At 40.7% G+C, this 17,054-nt stretch overlaps 1 protein-coding gene across 4 annotated transcripts in view; it reads right to left on the bottom strand.

Annotated features, from left to right (window-relative positions):
* The window catches only part of DCC (DCC netrin 1 receptor), a 782,056-nt gene that overhangs the window by 262,353 nt on the left and 502,649 nt on the right, over window positions 1–17,054 (bottom strand). For all 4 annotated transcript variants that reach the window (XM_045020222.1, XM_045020224.1, XM_045020225.1 and 1 more), the window contains exon 9: window positions 5,361–5,515. In XM_045020222.1, the coding sequence (XP_044876157.1) occupies window positions 5,361–5,515 (155 nt within the window). The remainder of the gene's footprint in view (window positions 1–5,360; window positions 5,516–17,054) is intronic.

Raw genomic sequence — 17,054 nt, 5'->3', positions numbered from 1 at the left:
CCACAACACATTTTTTTTAAATTAATGGAGATTTGCTCATGGCTAGTGTGGAGCAGATTCTGTAAGTGTCAAAATAAATTACTGCAACTCTTTCCATAATAATTTTTTTTAGCCATCATAAATATAGTGATAGTTCATCTTTGATACTGAAAATGCAGCTCTGGATGATGCATTATAACAGGGTGGATTAGCACCTGCTGTTCATGAGTTTCCTCTTGATTTATTAGGGAAGAATGGTTTTGATCATGAGACCAAACCTGAGGCTTTTATTCAGGGTTCGATCCTTCTCCCACTGAAGCCACCGACTTCAGTATGAGAAGGATGTGGCCTCCTGTTTTTTTACTCAGTGGGCCTGATCCTGAAAGCATTGAGGACTTTCAACTCCCCTTGCCCTTGTGGAGAAAAGAAGGTGCCCTGCACCTTGCAGAAGACATTCAGCACCTCGGAGATCGGGTCCACAACCAATAGAACCAGTAAAGATCCTTAATCCTATGATTGCTCATGGAAAATACATTGAAGAAATGCCAGTCCTTCCTCCAGATTACAGTATCTTTCTCCTTTCTCAAGTCTGCCTTGAATAGTGAGAAATTTACTGTTACAATATATTACAGTCAGCCCTGTAGCACTCTCTTCCAGTACTAGGTGACCTCTCAGATAATGGAAATGCCCTGCCTTTCAGCTCTGTCATAACTAGGATGACAATAAACTGCCACAGAAAAATGGTTACACCGCTGAGACCCCTTAAGACCGAGACTCATGGATGTAGAGATTCACATGATTATGTTAAGGAGACCGGATTACCTACAGTCATTCATCTTCCCTGAAAAAACTGGTCTCTAGTCCTGCTGACAAAGACCACATAGCCACTTCTCTTAATTGCACTTCTCATTTCCAATCACAATAGATATGTATTGAGATAATAGCAATCTTCTGCTCTAACCGTAAAACCTTTAGTCTGTTGATCTTTATCACTCCTCAACATACGTTGAAAATTACTGATCGTGACCAGTATTTCACTCTTTCATTTCTCATTTCACACAATTGCATTCTTTAAGATCTGAAGAAGGATCTGAAGCAGCAGAATCAGGCAGTACTACACTTTTTTTCAATAATACATAGTTGATCTGCAAAGTCAGGTCTAGTTAACCATGCCTCTCTGAAATGATACGCTCATCTTACTTAATTTTACAGATGTCAGGCCCTCCGACTTCTAGCAGCAGTGCTCATAGCAACCACTCTACACTGATTTGGCTGCTAGAGGGACTTCCATGGGTACGGAGAGGCTGGATTGGCCCAGGATGTGCAGCAGAGAATTAATCCCATCTCAAGCAGCAATAACTCTTCAGCCTGTGGTTGGTTTGGTTTCTGGAGGAGGAGAAAGCCATGTAATGCAGCCCCTCCTCCCAAACCTTCAGCTCACCCACTTTTCCATTGTCAACAGAGTATGTGGCTATTTTGTGGACGGAGCAAAGTGACTAGGCTCCATGGAGAGGGGCATCCACTTAGCCACTTTTCCTCCCTGTGTGGGATCACTGGCTTTTGGGGGGATTTGCTCCATTCTGCACCATGCAGTGGCGGGGTGGACATATGGATACACAGAGGGGCCTCTGTGCTGCAGTTAAGCAGGTATAATAATACTTCCCTACCTCAGAGGGATGTAGTAAGGCTTAATTAATTAATCTTTATCAAGCTCTTTAAGACTCTTGGATGGAAGGTTAAATATAATTGCAAAGTAAAAGGATTCCATTAGACTGCAGATGATCAAAGGCAATGTTTACAGGCTGCAAATTACACGACAGCTAAGCAGTAAATCAATCAAATTATTTAAGTGTATATTGACACGTCTCCCTATTAATCTTTTCTTTCACCAACCTCTTCCAATACACACATCACAGAGAAACAGGGTTATTAAAAGGAAAGTCTTAATAGCTAAGGGTGGTGAAGATAATGGAATTGCTGCTCCAGCAGGGAGGCTACCTTCAAAAAGCAGATAGAAAAGCTCAACCCGCCAAGCTAGAACTAGACCAATTTCTGTACTCTCTGCTACTCGGCTGCTCTAACAGCATCTTGAAGAGTCAAAATAATAACTCACAAAGTCTCCACATGTGGTATGAAAAGATTAGACAAGTCTTAAGCAGGCAGGGATTTAAATCCTGACTGATAATACAGTGGTGAAATTATACACCATAAAAAGCAGAGGAAAAGGGGTTGGAGTTTAGTCGAAAGGAAGATTTAATCTGGAGACAAAGACCTTGATATAAATCCATCCCATATATTTTGGATGATTATTTCAAAAGCTGGAACTTGTGCTTGTTGATCTCTTAAACTGATTACTGAGAAAATGTATGCACTTTTAGAAATAGTCATTGACGGACATGCATTTCAGATGTCCTTTTTCATTGGTTTTTATTTCTTAACAAAGCTAGATTGCATAATACTTCTGATATTTTCAAATAACACAGATATCTTGAAATTCAATTTGTAGTGCAGCTGTATAATTTATTGTACAATAGCTACATCATGTTCCAGGAGACAGCAACATAGAGACTGACTGAATTCCAGCACAGAAGAGAGTTGTGACAAAATGATAAGATCATTTTGTCAAGGGGGAAAAAATAACGATGGGAAAAGATATTTTCTCCACCATCAAATGTTGATACTTTGGACCAACCTTCATGTTACTGAACAGAAGAGTAATTTTATTAAATAGTGTAGGAGTTCCTATGTCATTTGAGCTTCACATACACTAAAAGCAACACTAGGGAGTGTTGGTGCATGTTTATGCAAGGATCTCTTATAAAAGTGCTTTCATGATGGAGACATTAATGTAATTTTTTAAATTGCAATATATCTATATTATGGTTAAAAGGAACACAGAAATAGCCATACTGGGTCAGACCAATGGTCCATCCAGCCCAGTATCCTGTCTTCTGACAGTGGCTAATACCAGGTGCTTCACAGGGAATTAACAGAACAGGCAATCATCAAGTGAACCGTCCTGTTGGCCACTCCTGGCGAACAGAAGTTAGGGACACTCAGAGTATGGTGTTGCATCCCTGCCCATCCTAGCTAATAGCCATTGATGGACCTATCCTCCATGAACTTATGTAGATATTTTTTCAACCTGTAATCATAGAATATCAGGGTTGGAAGGGACCTCAGGAGGCCATCTAGTCCCACCCCCTGCTCACATCAGGACCAATCCCCAGACAGATTTTTACCCCAGTTCCCTAAATGGTCCCCTCAAGGATTGAACTCACAACCCTGGGTTTAGCAAGTCAATGCTCAAACCACTGAGCAATCCCTCCCCTCCAAAAATATATGGAGATACACCTATCTCATAGAGCTGGAAGGGACTCTGAAAGGTCATTAAGTCAAGCCCCCTGCCTTCACTAGCAGGACCAGGTACTGATTTTGCCCCCGATCCCTAAGTGGCCCCCTCAAGGATTGAACTCACAACTATGGGTTTAGTAGGCCAATGCTCAAACCACTGAGCTATCCCTTCTCTCCTATAGTCTTAGCCTTCACAACATCCCCTTGCAAAGAGTTCCACGGGTTGACAGTGCATTGTGTGAAGAAGTGTTTGTTTTAAACCCGATGCCTATTAATTTCATTGGGTGACCCCTACTCCTTGTGTTATGTGAAGGAGTAAATAATATGATAATAGCTAATGTTTACATAGCATCTTGCATCAAAGGATCTCAAATTGCTTTTCATATTTATAAAGTGATTTTCAACCTGATTTCTCCTCACTCAGGGCTGAAATGTAGCTACCTCTGGTGGACCACAGCAGTCGAATAACAAGACAAAACAGCACTGCAAAAGATTTTCCTGGCAGGAAATGTAGAATACTTTGCCCAAACAAATCTGCAGTACAGGAGAACTTTAGGGAAGCTAAATGTAATTTCCCAAGTTGGCACTGGTCCTGAACTAACATCCCTACTTCTGCTGTGGTGGGGTGGGTTTGTTTGTTTGTTTGTTTGTAATGATCACAAATGACAGTATCTTGGTTTTCTTTCCTGATTAACACACCCAGTATGTACATGTGGTTTACCAGTCCATTCCAAAGACATCCCACACATGTTGTAGTTGGGCGGAAGGTAGCCCTTTCCTGTTAGGGCCGGCTCCAGGCACCAGCTAAAGAAGCAGGTGGTTGGGGCAGCCAATACCAAGGGGCGGCACTTCGGCCTCTATTGAGGTGGCATGTCCGGGTCTTCGGCGGCAATTCAGCGGCAGGTCCCTCAGTCCCTCTTGGAGCGAAGGACCTGCCACCGAATTGCCGCCGAAGAGTGGAGCTGCACGATCGCACTTCTGTGGCTTTTTTTTTTTTTTTTTTGCCGCTTGGGGCAGCAGAAAACCTGGAGCTGGCTCTGTTTCCTGGATTTGATTTAATTCATGAAAGGAACTCAAGATTAAACAGTATAAAATCCAGCTAGGGTGACCAGACAGCAAATGTGAAAAATTGGGAGAGGGGGTGGCGGGTAATAGGAGCCTATATAAGAAAAAGACCCACAAATCAGGACTGTCCCTATAAAATTGGGACATCTGGTCACTCTAAATCAAGCTAAGCCTTCTTGAGAATCTTGACATCTCAAGGGACTTGTCTCCAAGACCTCAGTCTATTTCCCCTCACCAAAGAGAGCCACTCCCGTCTCCTTCACTTAGAGGGGCAACAAGTCACTTGCAACAGTGAATCATTTAACCCTTTCCACTGAGGCAAAATGTCTTACAAACTAAAGGAGATTCCCCTTCTGACAAGAAAGTTGACTGACCAATTGGTTCAGCCTGGGTCTCTTTCTCTGGGACACTGAATAGCTAAGTGGGACAACCCTGACATATTGTAGAATACTCTGAACTAAAGAAAGCTTATCTTCCTTTGGAGGATGGAACATGTGTGCAAGTATTTACAGCTGGAGAAAACAGAGAAGAAAGTGCAAAGGGCCTGCAAAGAAGCTCCAAAATATACTGAACACTAATAAAAATATTTCCAAATAACCATGACTAGATTAAGCATCTAGCAACTGGAATTTTTTCCATGCCCTTCAAGGGGACTAGTATTTGGCCCAGTATGTAAAGTATGAGAAAACTCTGTGTGTGTGTGTGTGTTCAAATCTAATAAACAATTCACTGATCAGATCAAATTTCTGAAAATACATTGTAAGAACATATATTATATTACAATGAAAATAGAGGGAAGATTATTTTGACCATCCATATGGACTCTATTACTAATATTTATAACAAAGAATTATTTGTAAACCTTAAAGAAATTCAGCATGATAAATGCAGAGCTGCTGCAGCAGAAGTAGATCATTACTAACCCTATACAACATGGAAACACCGTTATACTGCATACTTACATTCAGGCTGTGTGACAACCTTGATGGATTGCGAGCTCTCTCCTGGTCCCCATTCATTGTATGCCACCACTCGGAATGTGTAGGTCTCCTCTGGTTTCAGGTTTCCCACTGTAAGCTGAAGTGTCTCAGACTGTGTTGTGTTCTGTGCCCGTTCCCTAAGTAAAAATATTAGCACAGAAAAATAACTTTAAAATTAACATAGCCTTCCAAGCAATACTTATTTAATAATACTTGGCAAGCTAGCAAAGTATTGCTAATTCTTTTAACTCTGACTTTGGGCTATAGAGTTTCCTTTAGGTGCCTGCAGCATTATGTTACAAATTAAGTCATGCAACGGGGCCCAAGATAAATGCTGCAAGGACTACAAGAAAGTCAGAGGCGTTCTATTATAAACACTTAATAAGCAACACAATCTTCTGGTTCCTTCCCTGTCTTAATACAATCGGAAATGGAACTGATGGGAAGCAAATAGCTATTCAATAAGCAGAAACATCTGTGATTTTGACAATGAGATGCATACTGGATCATAAACATTGGGCTAATGACAGAAAAACAGGTTCTGATGGTTCCACAAATCAAGCTTTGTCAGCGCCACTGATGTGCCTTCCTGATGATAATGGGGACAAAAGTACACCACCACCCAGCTAGCAGTGCTGTGTTCAGTGGTGTCAGTTACTGTAGCTAATGCAAAGAGATCACATAGAGATGAAGTGTATCCACTGAGTCCGTCTCCATTACAAAGTTCTGAAAGGAAAGCACATTTGTAAAGTCTGCGCTCTGCCCCACTTAGCTCTTTTAGCATCTTGGCAAAAATAGCACCGTGATTATTAAGGAGTGGTGTTCTCATAGCCTAGGAAGACAAACAGTCTCTGATTCATCTGTGCAACTCCAGTGGCTGTCAACTGCAGTTGAGCACCAAGGGCAATATATTGCAAAAAGTATCTGGGAGTGTGGCCTGTTTACGAACTGAATAAGGATTTTAGCCTTAGTCCCCTAAGATAAGACTATGGTTGGTCTTGTGCAGGTCCCCAAAGCTGGGAGACATACTACAAGGAGTCCTCCTTCCTTCGCACATCTTCTCAGATTCCAGCCATGTTACTGATCCTGGCCTCTAAGCACACAAAGACTAAATGTGTGCCTGTTGGTGGCACTGGACTCCCTAAATAGGACAGGAGGAAGCCATCATTTCATGTCCTTCCCTACTGACCAGTAGACAGAAGCCAGTATCAGGAGAGCATGTTACACCTCGAGAAATGAACTGCTGTGACCACAGCTGGGTGGAAACACCCTGCATTTTCAGAGGCATTGGGAATACTCCAGGTCCAATGCCTCTGAGGGCTGCAACTGGGGCAGCGCTCCTCCATACTTCCCTACATTAGACTGTAGCTTAAAAGCTACAATAGACCCATATGTGTTAAACAGAGGGATAGAATCTTCTGATTTGGAGAAATAGTGAAGGTTTAGTAGGTTCAGACTTGGTGTTTGGGCTCCCTGGAATCTCACCTTCACAGATTCCAAGGCCAGAAGGAACCACAGTGATCATCAAATCTGACACCCTGCATAGGCCAGGCCACAGAACTTACCCAGAATAATTTCTACAGCAGATCTTTTAAGAAAATATCCAATCTTGATTTAAAAAAAGGTCAGTGATGGAGAATCCACCACAACTCTTGCTAAATTGTTCCAATGGCTAATTACCCACACAGTCAAGAATTTACAATCTGGATTTGTCGAACTTCAACCATCAGCCATTGGATTCTGTTATACCTTTCTCTGAAGAGTTCCTTATTAAATATTTGTTCCCCATGTAGATACTTACAGACTGTAATCAAGTGACCCCTTAATCTTCTCTTTGTTATACCAAATAAACTGAGCTCTTTGAGTCTATCATTGTCAGGAAAGCTTTCTAATGCTTTAATCATTCTTACAGGTTTTCTCCAAACCCTCTACAATATATGACTGTCCTTCTTGAATTGTGGGCACCAGAACTGAACAAACTATTGCAGCAAGAGTCACACGAGTGCCAAATACAGAGGTAAAATATCTTCTCTACTCCCACTGAAGATTCCTGTTTATGAATCTCGGAATTGCATTAGCTCTTTTGTCTGCAGCATTACATTGGGAGCTCAAGTTCAGCTGATTATCCACCATGGCCCCCATCTTTTTCAGACTCACTGCTTCCCCCATCCTGAAGGTATGGCCTACATTCTGTGTTCCTAGATGTATACATTTACACTTAGTCATATTAAAACACATATTGCTTGCCTGAGCCCAATTTGTCAAGCGATCCAGACCCCCTGTCATCTGCAAACTTTATCAGTGATGCCTTTTTCTTCTACTTTTTCAGGAGTATGTCAACACTACTTTCCTACCCACCAGGCTATAGTGTCAGTCTCTCTCTCTCTCGATCCGAGCACTTGAGGGGCCACGGTTCAAGTCCTTGCTCTGCTTCATTCAGAAAAAGCACTGGTGGATTAGACAAAGCCCCGGTGAATATATTCTAGGGAGCAAACCAGCAATGTCCTACATAGAAGATAGTGGTGACTTTATAGGTCTCTTCTAATGGTTCAAGTAGATAAAAAACAACAGGCGGATTTCCTGTCACACAGGCAGGGAGCTGGGGAGTAGTGCTGTTCCTCCAAAAATGGGAAGAGGAGAGGAGCTCTCCCTTTGCTTTTAGCAGAGGAAGTAGACCTGTGGTTCACCAACTCAAACTCTCTCAACCTCTGGTCTCTTCCATCTCTAATTTCTATTATTATTATGGTGGATATCAGAACATACCAAGCTACTCCCTCCTTTTGGGAAATGGAATCTGTTGAACTCAAAACCAAAATAAGTCATATTCTAGGCTTATTGACCCTGAGTGCAACTCCGCTGAAGTCAGTGAGGTAGCAAGAGATTCATGTCAATGCAGAATCTAGCCCATAACAACCTTTACATTAATTCATTGCAATGAGGGAATTCACAACAGTAAGAAATAAAAGAAAAAGAAATAACTTCAGTGAGCTGCAGAAAAGGACCTAGGGGTTACGGTGGACGAAAAGCTGAATATGAGTCAACAGTGTGCCCTTGTTGCCAAGAAGGCTAATGGCATTTTGGGTTGTATAAGTAGGGGCATTTCCAGCAGATTGAGGGATATGATCATTCCCCTCTATTCAGCACTGGTGAGGCCTCATTTGGAGTACTGTGTCCAGTTTTGGGCCCCACACTACAAGAAGGATGTGGATAAATTGGGGAGAGTCCAGCGGAGGGCAACAAAAATGATTAGGGGGCTGGAGCACATGACTTATGAGGAGAGGCTGAGGGAACTGGGATTGTTTAGTCTGCAGAAGAGAAGAATGAGGGGGGATTTGATAGCTGCTTTCAACTACCTGAAAGGGGGTTCCAAAGAGGATGGATCTAGACTGTGTTCTCAGTGGTAGAAGATGACAGAACAAGGAGTAACGGTCTCAAGTTGCAGAGGGGGAGGTTTAGGTTGGACATTAGGAAAAACTTTTTCACTAGTAGGGTGGTGAAGAACTGGAATGGGTTACCTAGGGAGGTGGTGGAATCTCCTTCCTTAGAGGTTTTTAAGGTCAGGCTTGACAAAGCCCTGGCTGGGATGATTTAGTTGGGTTTGGTCCTGCTTTGAGCAGGAGGTTGGACTAGATGACCTCCTGAGGTCCCTTCCAACCCTGAGATTCTATGATTCTATGAGCTATGGGATGGTCATACACGTATTGCTATTGTCTATCACAGTGGTTCCCAAACTTTAACAACCTGTGAACCCCTTTCACTAAAATGTCAAGTCTCACAAACCCCCTCCTAAAAATGAATATTTCCAGGGATTTTCTTCTTTACCTGAGTATAAATTCTAAAAAGTAGTGATCTTGGAAATATAAGCATGTCATAAAAACACATCTTATTACACACTATTTATTATTTATTATTATTTATCATTACAGTATTTTTATTACATTATGAAAACGGCAACACTCTTCCAAGATCTCACTTTCATAGTTTGTATCACTTTGAATAAGACTGTTATAAGACAAGGCTCCTATGTTTCATCAAGGAGTATCAGATGTGAAACAGCATAAAGGTATTTAAGAAGCCAGCTCAGGGTTCCTCCTACACAAGCATTCAGTCCAGGCAAACAACACACGTTACAACGAAGCTTAAACTTGTTCTTCATAATAATTTTAAAAACAATACTAGCTGCCTATTTATTTTAAAAACAGCAAAAAATATCCACCTCCCTTTTTATTTCTTTTAAGGAGTTTTGAAGTTTAAATCTCCCCAGTGATATAGATATGCTTGCTTTGATCTGCTTAGCTCTTGGAAGTCCAGAGGCTGTGGGCTGCTTGCCTCATGCTGCCTGGGGTCCCTATGGACAGCTCTGTCCACCATTAGGGATTTTTTTCCCAAGAACCCCCTGTAACGCTTCGTTACACGAACCCCATTTTGGGAACCACTGGTCTATCAGAACCACTTTTTTGTTGAGATAAATAAGTAACAACAGAGGCCCTTCAAAGCACAAAATGGTAGAAAGGAAGTGATAAAAGGAAAACAGAGATGAAGCAAAAAAGGGAAATTCCATTCACCTAAATCTCAAAAAATGAAACTTCTCTTAAGTTCAGCAGCTTCTCTAGAACTTTTGATGTGTGTATTTGCTTTTATATATCTGTTTATCTTCCTCTGTGGCAACACTACCTGCAGTGATGTCCATAGGCACAGCACATTAGGGACGATACACAGCCTACAGCACTTCTGCAGCAAATCTACTCCAAGTAATATGCAAAGGAAATACTTGAATTTTCTTTCCCTGTTATGTAGATCTCCAATCAAGGAACTGAATAGCCTATATTGCCTGCTGAGTACAGTTATTTCCCCTAACTGTATCAAATCTACACTTTAGGCTTAAAGGGCCTGAATTCTACTGCTTTACAAGGTGTGTAGTCTGTGCAAATTGGGTGCAAAATGCTACCAATGGTGTGCGTGAAAATGCTGACCTAGTAGCATTTTGCCCTCTGCAAAATAATGAAGAATCAGGCCCACTGGACACAGACATGGGGGTATTTATAACAATTTTGCTCTGCAGAGCTACATCTCAGGCTACTGCTTACATCTTAATCCATTCAGAATTAGGCTTGTCAGAACAAGGGCTCGATAAGTCGATAGTAAACTTTCAAAAGCACCTCAGAGATTTAGGTACTCATACTGCATTGAATTTCAGTGGTATTTGGGTGTCTAACTCCCTTAGGATCTTTGAAAAACCACAGTCTAAGGTGTTCCCGTCCCTGGCTATCTTGCTCTATACTAACCAATACTTCCCTCTTTATATGCCAGAAAAGATGAACAGTATTATATACTACAGCAGGTTCTATTATTTATCTAACTCCTATTTGGGGTTTTTTCCAGCTTTCATATCAAGGATGTCTTCCAAATAAAGTATTAGAAACCTGACATCTGAGTTTCGAAATGTTCTTTTTGCAACTGCAACACATAATTGTCCTATATGCCTTATATCCCAGATTAATGACCTGAGACTAGCTGACGTATTGTTTTATAAAATCTAAGGAGTTTTTCTATGCTTCCCTCACTTTTTCCCAGTTTCAAAAAATAAGAAATGTACCATAGCAAAAGTAAATTTTCCAAACTTGACTGAGTAAGGACTGAGTAATAACCCAAGCAAGGACCACAGGATTTAACCTGGGGAAAATAACAAAGGAAAAAGGGCTGAGATTCATGAAATCCATTTGGGACTTTATGATTGCTTTCCAGTTCATGTGGGAGGCAACCCAATACTATGGTGATGGGCAGAGGCATAAAGCCATAAGACAGACAGACAGACAGATAAATATTCAAAAATGGGTTTTCTAAATTATGCTTTCAGATCCTAAATTCTTACTTAGGAACCTACATAAGTGATTTGATTTTCATATGAGAAGGAAGAGAATTCGTTAGGGCACTAGGCTAGTACATGGGAGACCTCGGTTCAGGTACCTGCTCTGTGACAGCCTTCCAGTATGACCTTGGGCAAGTCACTTAGTTTTTTCTCTGCCTCAGTTCTCCATATATAAAATGGAGATAATAGCACTACTCTACCTCACAGGATTGTGAGGAGAAATACATTGACAACTGTGAGGTGCTCAGATACTAAGGTAATGTGGGCTATATGAAGTATCACAGATAGTGAGGAGGATCCAGCAGCTCCCACTGAAATCAGGTGCCTTTAACTTTAGACAACCAGTTTTTGAAAATCTAGGCCACAGCATTCATGTGTAAAATAAACGAGTTTCTAATGTGGTTCACCTGTTTATAAGATGGAGCCTACAATACATAATTTGCAAAGGTGAATGTAGATCATCTTACATAAGTGTATCAGGGTGTTAATAATGCAATTACATTGTTCCCATACACCTCTTAGGTGAGCAACAAATGCTGTTACAATGTATCAACCATCTAATTAGTTGTTTCAAGGTGGAAGAGTCATGTTAATGTTCCTTGCTGTGAAATGAATATTATCAATTTAATAAGGTTTTAGCTCCTTAAGTTTTTTTGGTACCTCCCACTAGCTTCACTCCTGTGAAGTAGCAGAAATACCTGGATTATAACAGAAAAACAACAAACATGAACAGTGCCCTCTGGGAATAATTTGTAAACGTTTTAGGATGAAAATCTTTCTGGGAGATATGTGCTAGTCAATACAGGGGTAGCTTAGCGAAATTCTATAGCCTGTATGTAGTGGGGCAGTCATCCCGCTCCGACCCTGAAGGGGTTAAAACAGCCCTGGGAAAGGGCTGCCCCGGGAAGGCAATCATGGGTGGGCTTGAGGCAGCCAATCAGGGCCCAGCTGGGCCAGTATAAGAAGGGCTCCTGGGGAGAAGGCAGGCAGAGATTCTCTCCCTCTCTGGAGAGAGGAGGACCAAGCTGCCTGGAGGAACAAGGGTACGTGAGGCTGAGCAGTGCTGGGGAAGGGCAAAGTTGCTAGGGAGCTCCAGTTTGGCATCTCCCCATGCTGAGGCCTTGGTTAAGGCCTAAGAAGGTACTGGGGCTGTAGAGGGGCAGCCCAGGGTTAGGCAGAGGCAGCTGGTCCAACCCCCTGGGCAGTGATGAATGGCCATTACAGTCTGCCTCTTGAGAAAGGGGCTAGATGATGACTGGCAGCAGCCACTGAGGCAAGGTGGGTGTAGAGGGTTGGGGGTACCCTGGGGAGGGGAAACCCAGCATGTGGGGGTACTGTGGTGGGCAGAACTCCAGGGTAAAAGGGCACAAAGGTCCGGGAGGGACACGGGGACCAGAGGCAGGCAAGACACTGGTCAGCAGAGGGTGCTCTGGAGCTGGAGTTGAACTACTTCTCAAGACGACCAGCAGGAGGCACTGTACTGGTGAGTCTCACTTCACTACACTGAATTACACAGGTCAGACTAGATGATGATCTGATGGCCTTTCTGGCCTTAAGATTCTGCACCTGTTAATTTGTGACCAAAAAGAAAAACAAATGAATGCCTTGGTCCTTTATAATATTAAAGTAGGACCTGATCCTCCATACGTGGACCTTTACATCAAGGGGAGTCCTATTGTCTCCGAAAGGACCAATCTCTTTGCAAAACCAGGGCCTTAATTTCATTTATCAGAGGAAAAAGCTCTGTTTTATTAATAGTAACTAAGAAGAAAGATGGGCACAAACCAAAATACCAGATCCAAATGAATTCAGAATTAGAAAGGTTAGAATCTAAACGTGGACTTTGCTTCTTGGGGCAATGTCTAGCTGAAAATGTTGGACAGGAATATATATATATTACAGTATAAATACAGTAGTCCTCTTTTTATTTTCCACTGAAAAGATTGAATTCCATGAATACTGTGCATGGTTAATTAGACATATTCTGAGGTGATATTTGAACTGAATTTAACTTTTCCTCAAAATAACATGCATTAGATCATGAACAAATTGCCAAAAGTAAACAGTGTCTTTGTGGTGACTAATGTAAAACCACATAAAGATCAAATGCCTGCATGAATCAATGCCCACATTTGTCCAGGGTCAGCCTCCCAAAGACAGAGTTGTGGGGGAAGAAGATTAAAGATGAAAAGAAGAGTGAATGCAAACAAATGACCAGCGAGCAAATCTGCATGTTTAAATTACATCAGGAAAGAGATCTGAATAAAACAAAGTTCAATATGAGGACAGGTTTAAAAATAGTTCAGCCTGAATCATGCCAACAGCCCCAAAATTTGACGGAATATATGAAATCTGAACCAGGATGTGGATCTGAATATTGAATCTATCTCTCTATTATTATGAGTGAATTTTCACAGAAAAAAAAATATGCTACACAGTGCACAGAACAAACAGAAACTTGCTCAAAAGAGCTTGCAATCTATATAATATGCCAGACCTAAAGCCTGTATTCAAATGCCCCGAGCTTTGAGGGAATTAAAAAGCTGGATCTGGATCCAGTTTTTGCATCTTGAGTCCATTACTAATTTAAAAGCCTTTGAGTAAATTTTACAAAAGCACATAAGTGACTTAGAAGTCTAAGGCCTTGTCTACACTACAGGGAAAAGTCGATCTAAGCTATGCAATCTGAATTACATGAATAGCGTAACTCGAGTCAACATAGCTTACATCTACCTACCGCGGGGTCCACACTACGCGATGTTGACGGGAGATGCTCTCCCGTCGACTCCCCTTACTCTTCTCGATCCGGTGGAGTACAGGAGTTGAAGGGAGAGCAATCTGCAGTTGATTTAGCAGATCTTCACTAGACCCACTAAATTGACCATCAATGCATTGATCACCGTGTGTTGATCCCCCGGTAAGAGTAGACAAGCCCTCAGTCCCTTTGATTTTCAGTGAGACATAGTATGAGTAGTATTTATTATTTGTATTATTATAGCACATAGGAGCCCCAGTCACAGACCAGGCACAGTACAAGCTGCTCACAATCTAGGTAGGCTCCGAAGTGACAAAGTCACTTTTGTAAATGGGATATACATGTCTACATGGAAAAGTTTTAGAGGTCACACAGATGCAGCTATCTAAGTATCATTACATTTTTATCAGTCTAAAAGTGCCTCTTTTTTGGTAAGCTTATGTCACTTGGGAAAGGTTTAAACTAGGGCTGTTGATTAACTGCAGTTAACTTACACGATTAACTCAAAACATTAATTGTGTTTAATCACACTGTTAAACAATAGAATATCAATTGAAATTTATTAAATATGTTTGGATGTTTTTCTACATTTTCAAATATATTGATTTCTAGTGCAACACAGAATACAAAGTGTACAGTGCTCACTTTATATTATTATTTTATTACATAATATTTGCACTGTAAAATGCTAAACAAAATAAATCATATTTTTCAATTCACCTCATACAAGTACTGTAGTGCACTCTCTTTATTATGAAAGTGTAACTTACAAATGTAGATTTTTTTTGTTACATAATTGCACTCAAAAACAAAACTGTGGAAAACTTTAGTGCCTACAAGTCCACCCAGTCCTACTTCTTGTTCAGCCAAACGCTAAGACAAACAAGTTTGTTTACATTTATGGGAGATACTGCTGCCTGCTTTTTATGTACAATGTCACATGAAAGTGAGAATGGGCATTCAGATGGTACTTTTGTAGCTGGCATTGCACGGTATTTATGTGCCAGATATGGTAAACATTTGTATGCTCCTTCATGCTTTAGCCACCATTCCAGAGGCCATACTTTAATGCTGATGATGCTCATTTAAAAAATAATGCATTAATTATATTTGGGACTGAACTCGTTGGGGGAGAATTGTATGTCTCCTGATCTGTTTTATATGCATTCTGCCATATATTTCACGTTATAGCAGATGATATAGCAGATGTTGGGTGATGACCCAACACATGTCCGTTTTAAGAACACTTTCACAGCAGATTTGACAAAACGCAAAGAAAGTACCAATGTGAGATTTCTAAAAATAGCTACAGCATTTGACCCAAGGTTTAAGAATCTGAAGTGCCTTCCAAAATCTGAGAGGGACGAGGTAGGGAGCATGCTTTCAAAGCAACACTCAAATGCAGAAACTACAGAACCCAAACACTCCCCTCCACCACACAAAAAAACAAACCACCCTTCTCCTGGTAGGTTAGATAATGAAAATGAACATGTGTTGGTCCACTCTGCTTTGGATCATTATTGAATAGAACCCGTCATCAGCATTCCTCTGGAATGGTGGTTGAAGCATGAAGGGACATATGCATCTTTAACATATCTGGCAAGTAAATATCTTGCGATTCTGGCTACAACAGTGCCATTCGAACGTTTGTTCTCACTTTCAGGTGACCTTGTAAACAAGAAACTGGCATCATTAGCTCCTGCAAATTGTAACCAAACTTGCTTTTCTGAGCAATGGGTTGAAGTAGGACTGTGTGGACTTGTAGGCTCTAAAGTTTTACATTGTTTTCTTTTTGAATGCAGTTATTTTTTGAACATAATTCTACATTTGTAAGTTCAACTTTCATGATGAAGAGATTGCACTCCAGTACTTGTATTCGGTGAATTGAAAAATACTATTTCTTTTGTTTTTTTTACAGCACAAATATTTATAATAAAAAATAAATATAAAGTGAGCCTTGTAAACTTTGTATTCTGTGTTGTAATTGAAATCAATATATTTGAAAATGTAGAGAACATCCAAAAATATTTAAATAAATGGTATTCTATTATTGTTTAACAGCACGATTAATTGTTTTTAAACGCTTGAAAGCCATAGTTTAAACTAAATCATAAAAGCCAGAATATGCCAGAATATATTTGTATAACAATATCCATTTAAATTTACAACCTAGTTTACATTGAACAAAGCTTTCCCATGTAGACAAGGCTTTAGCCTCCCAAGTGACTCTGGCACTGTTGAAAATTTTACCCTTATTTTTAACAGTGTGACATGATAATTTAATGGAGAAGATGAACATTAGCACCCACTAACAGATGTTTATCGTTACTTTTGGCCACCTGTTACTTTGAATCATGTTTATTTTTTCCTTTAAATAACTATCTTTCCTATGTCAGCAGATAGTTTGAAAGCATTATGTCTTTTAAACTAAACTATTTTCTCATGCAGATAGTCCTTTGGATGCAGGTGTTTTCTGCAGTCTTTATTTATTTATTTCCTAATAGATTTAGGTTTGTTTTATCATGCTTATAAGAATTAAAAAAAACCTGCCTTTTACCTTTAAGTGCTTTCCTTATCAGCGAGCAAAACCATTTCAGTGTTTGATCCCCTGAAGCAAGCCTACCCAAGTGTGAAGATTAAAAAGCAGGCCATCAAAAATACACCAAAGGTGAGGGTGTATGATAAATGCCTTCACTCCCAAAGGAGTTTCTCTTTGGAAGTGTTGATTCAGGGGAGCCCACTTGCTCCAATTACAGTCTCACTCAAAACAAACTTCTCCCACTCTCTCCCCTGTGATGTTTTTGGTGTCTGGTAAGGAAAGACATCCTTGAAAGGAGTCCAGCTTGTTTTCAGCAATCCACTGTTCCTGTTAGCTCAAGTTCAAAGAGTCACTTGGCTCTTTGGCATCCAATAACAGCATGTAATGCAAGAGAGCTGATGGGGAAGGTTTAAAATTTACTTACTGGACAGCTGGATTACCAGTGAGGCAATAGCTTCAACCTAGCAAGTGTACAATCTGCGGAGACTTGGTTCTCAATCTGCATCTCAAACC

Source organism: Mauremys mutica, chromosome 6 (assembly GCF_020497125.1).
Source record: "Mauremys mutica isolate MM-2020 ecotype Southern chromosome 6, ASM2049712v1, whole genome shotgun sequence".
NCBI classification, from domain to species: Eukaryota; Metazoa; Chordata; order Testudines; family Geoemydidae; genus Mauremys; species Mauremys mutica.
The sequence above is the reverse complement of the archived record's forward strand: the minus strand, read 5'-3'. Positions and strand labels throughout refer to the sequence as shown.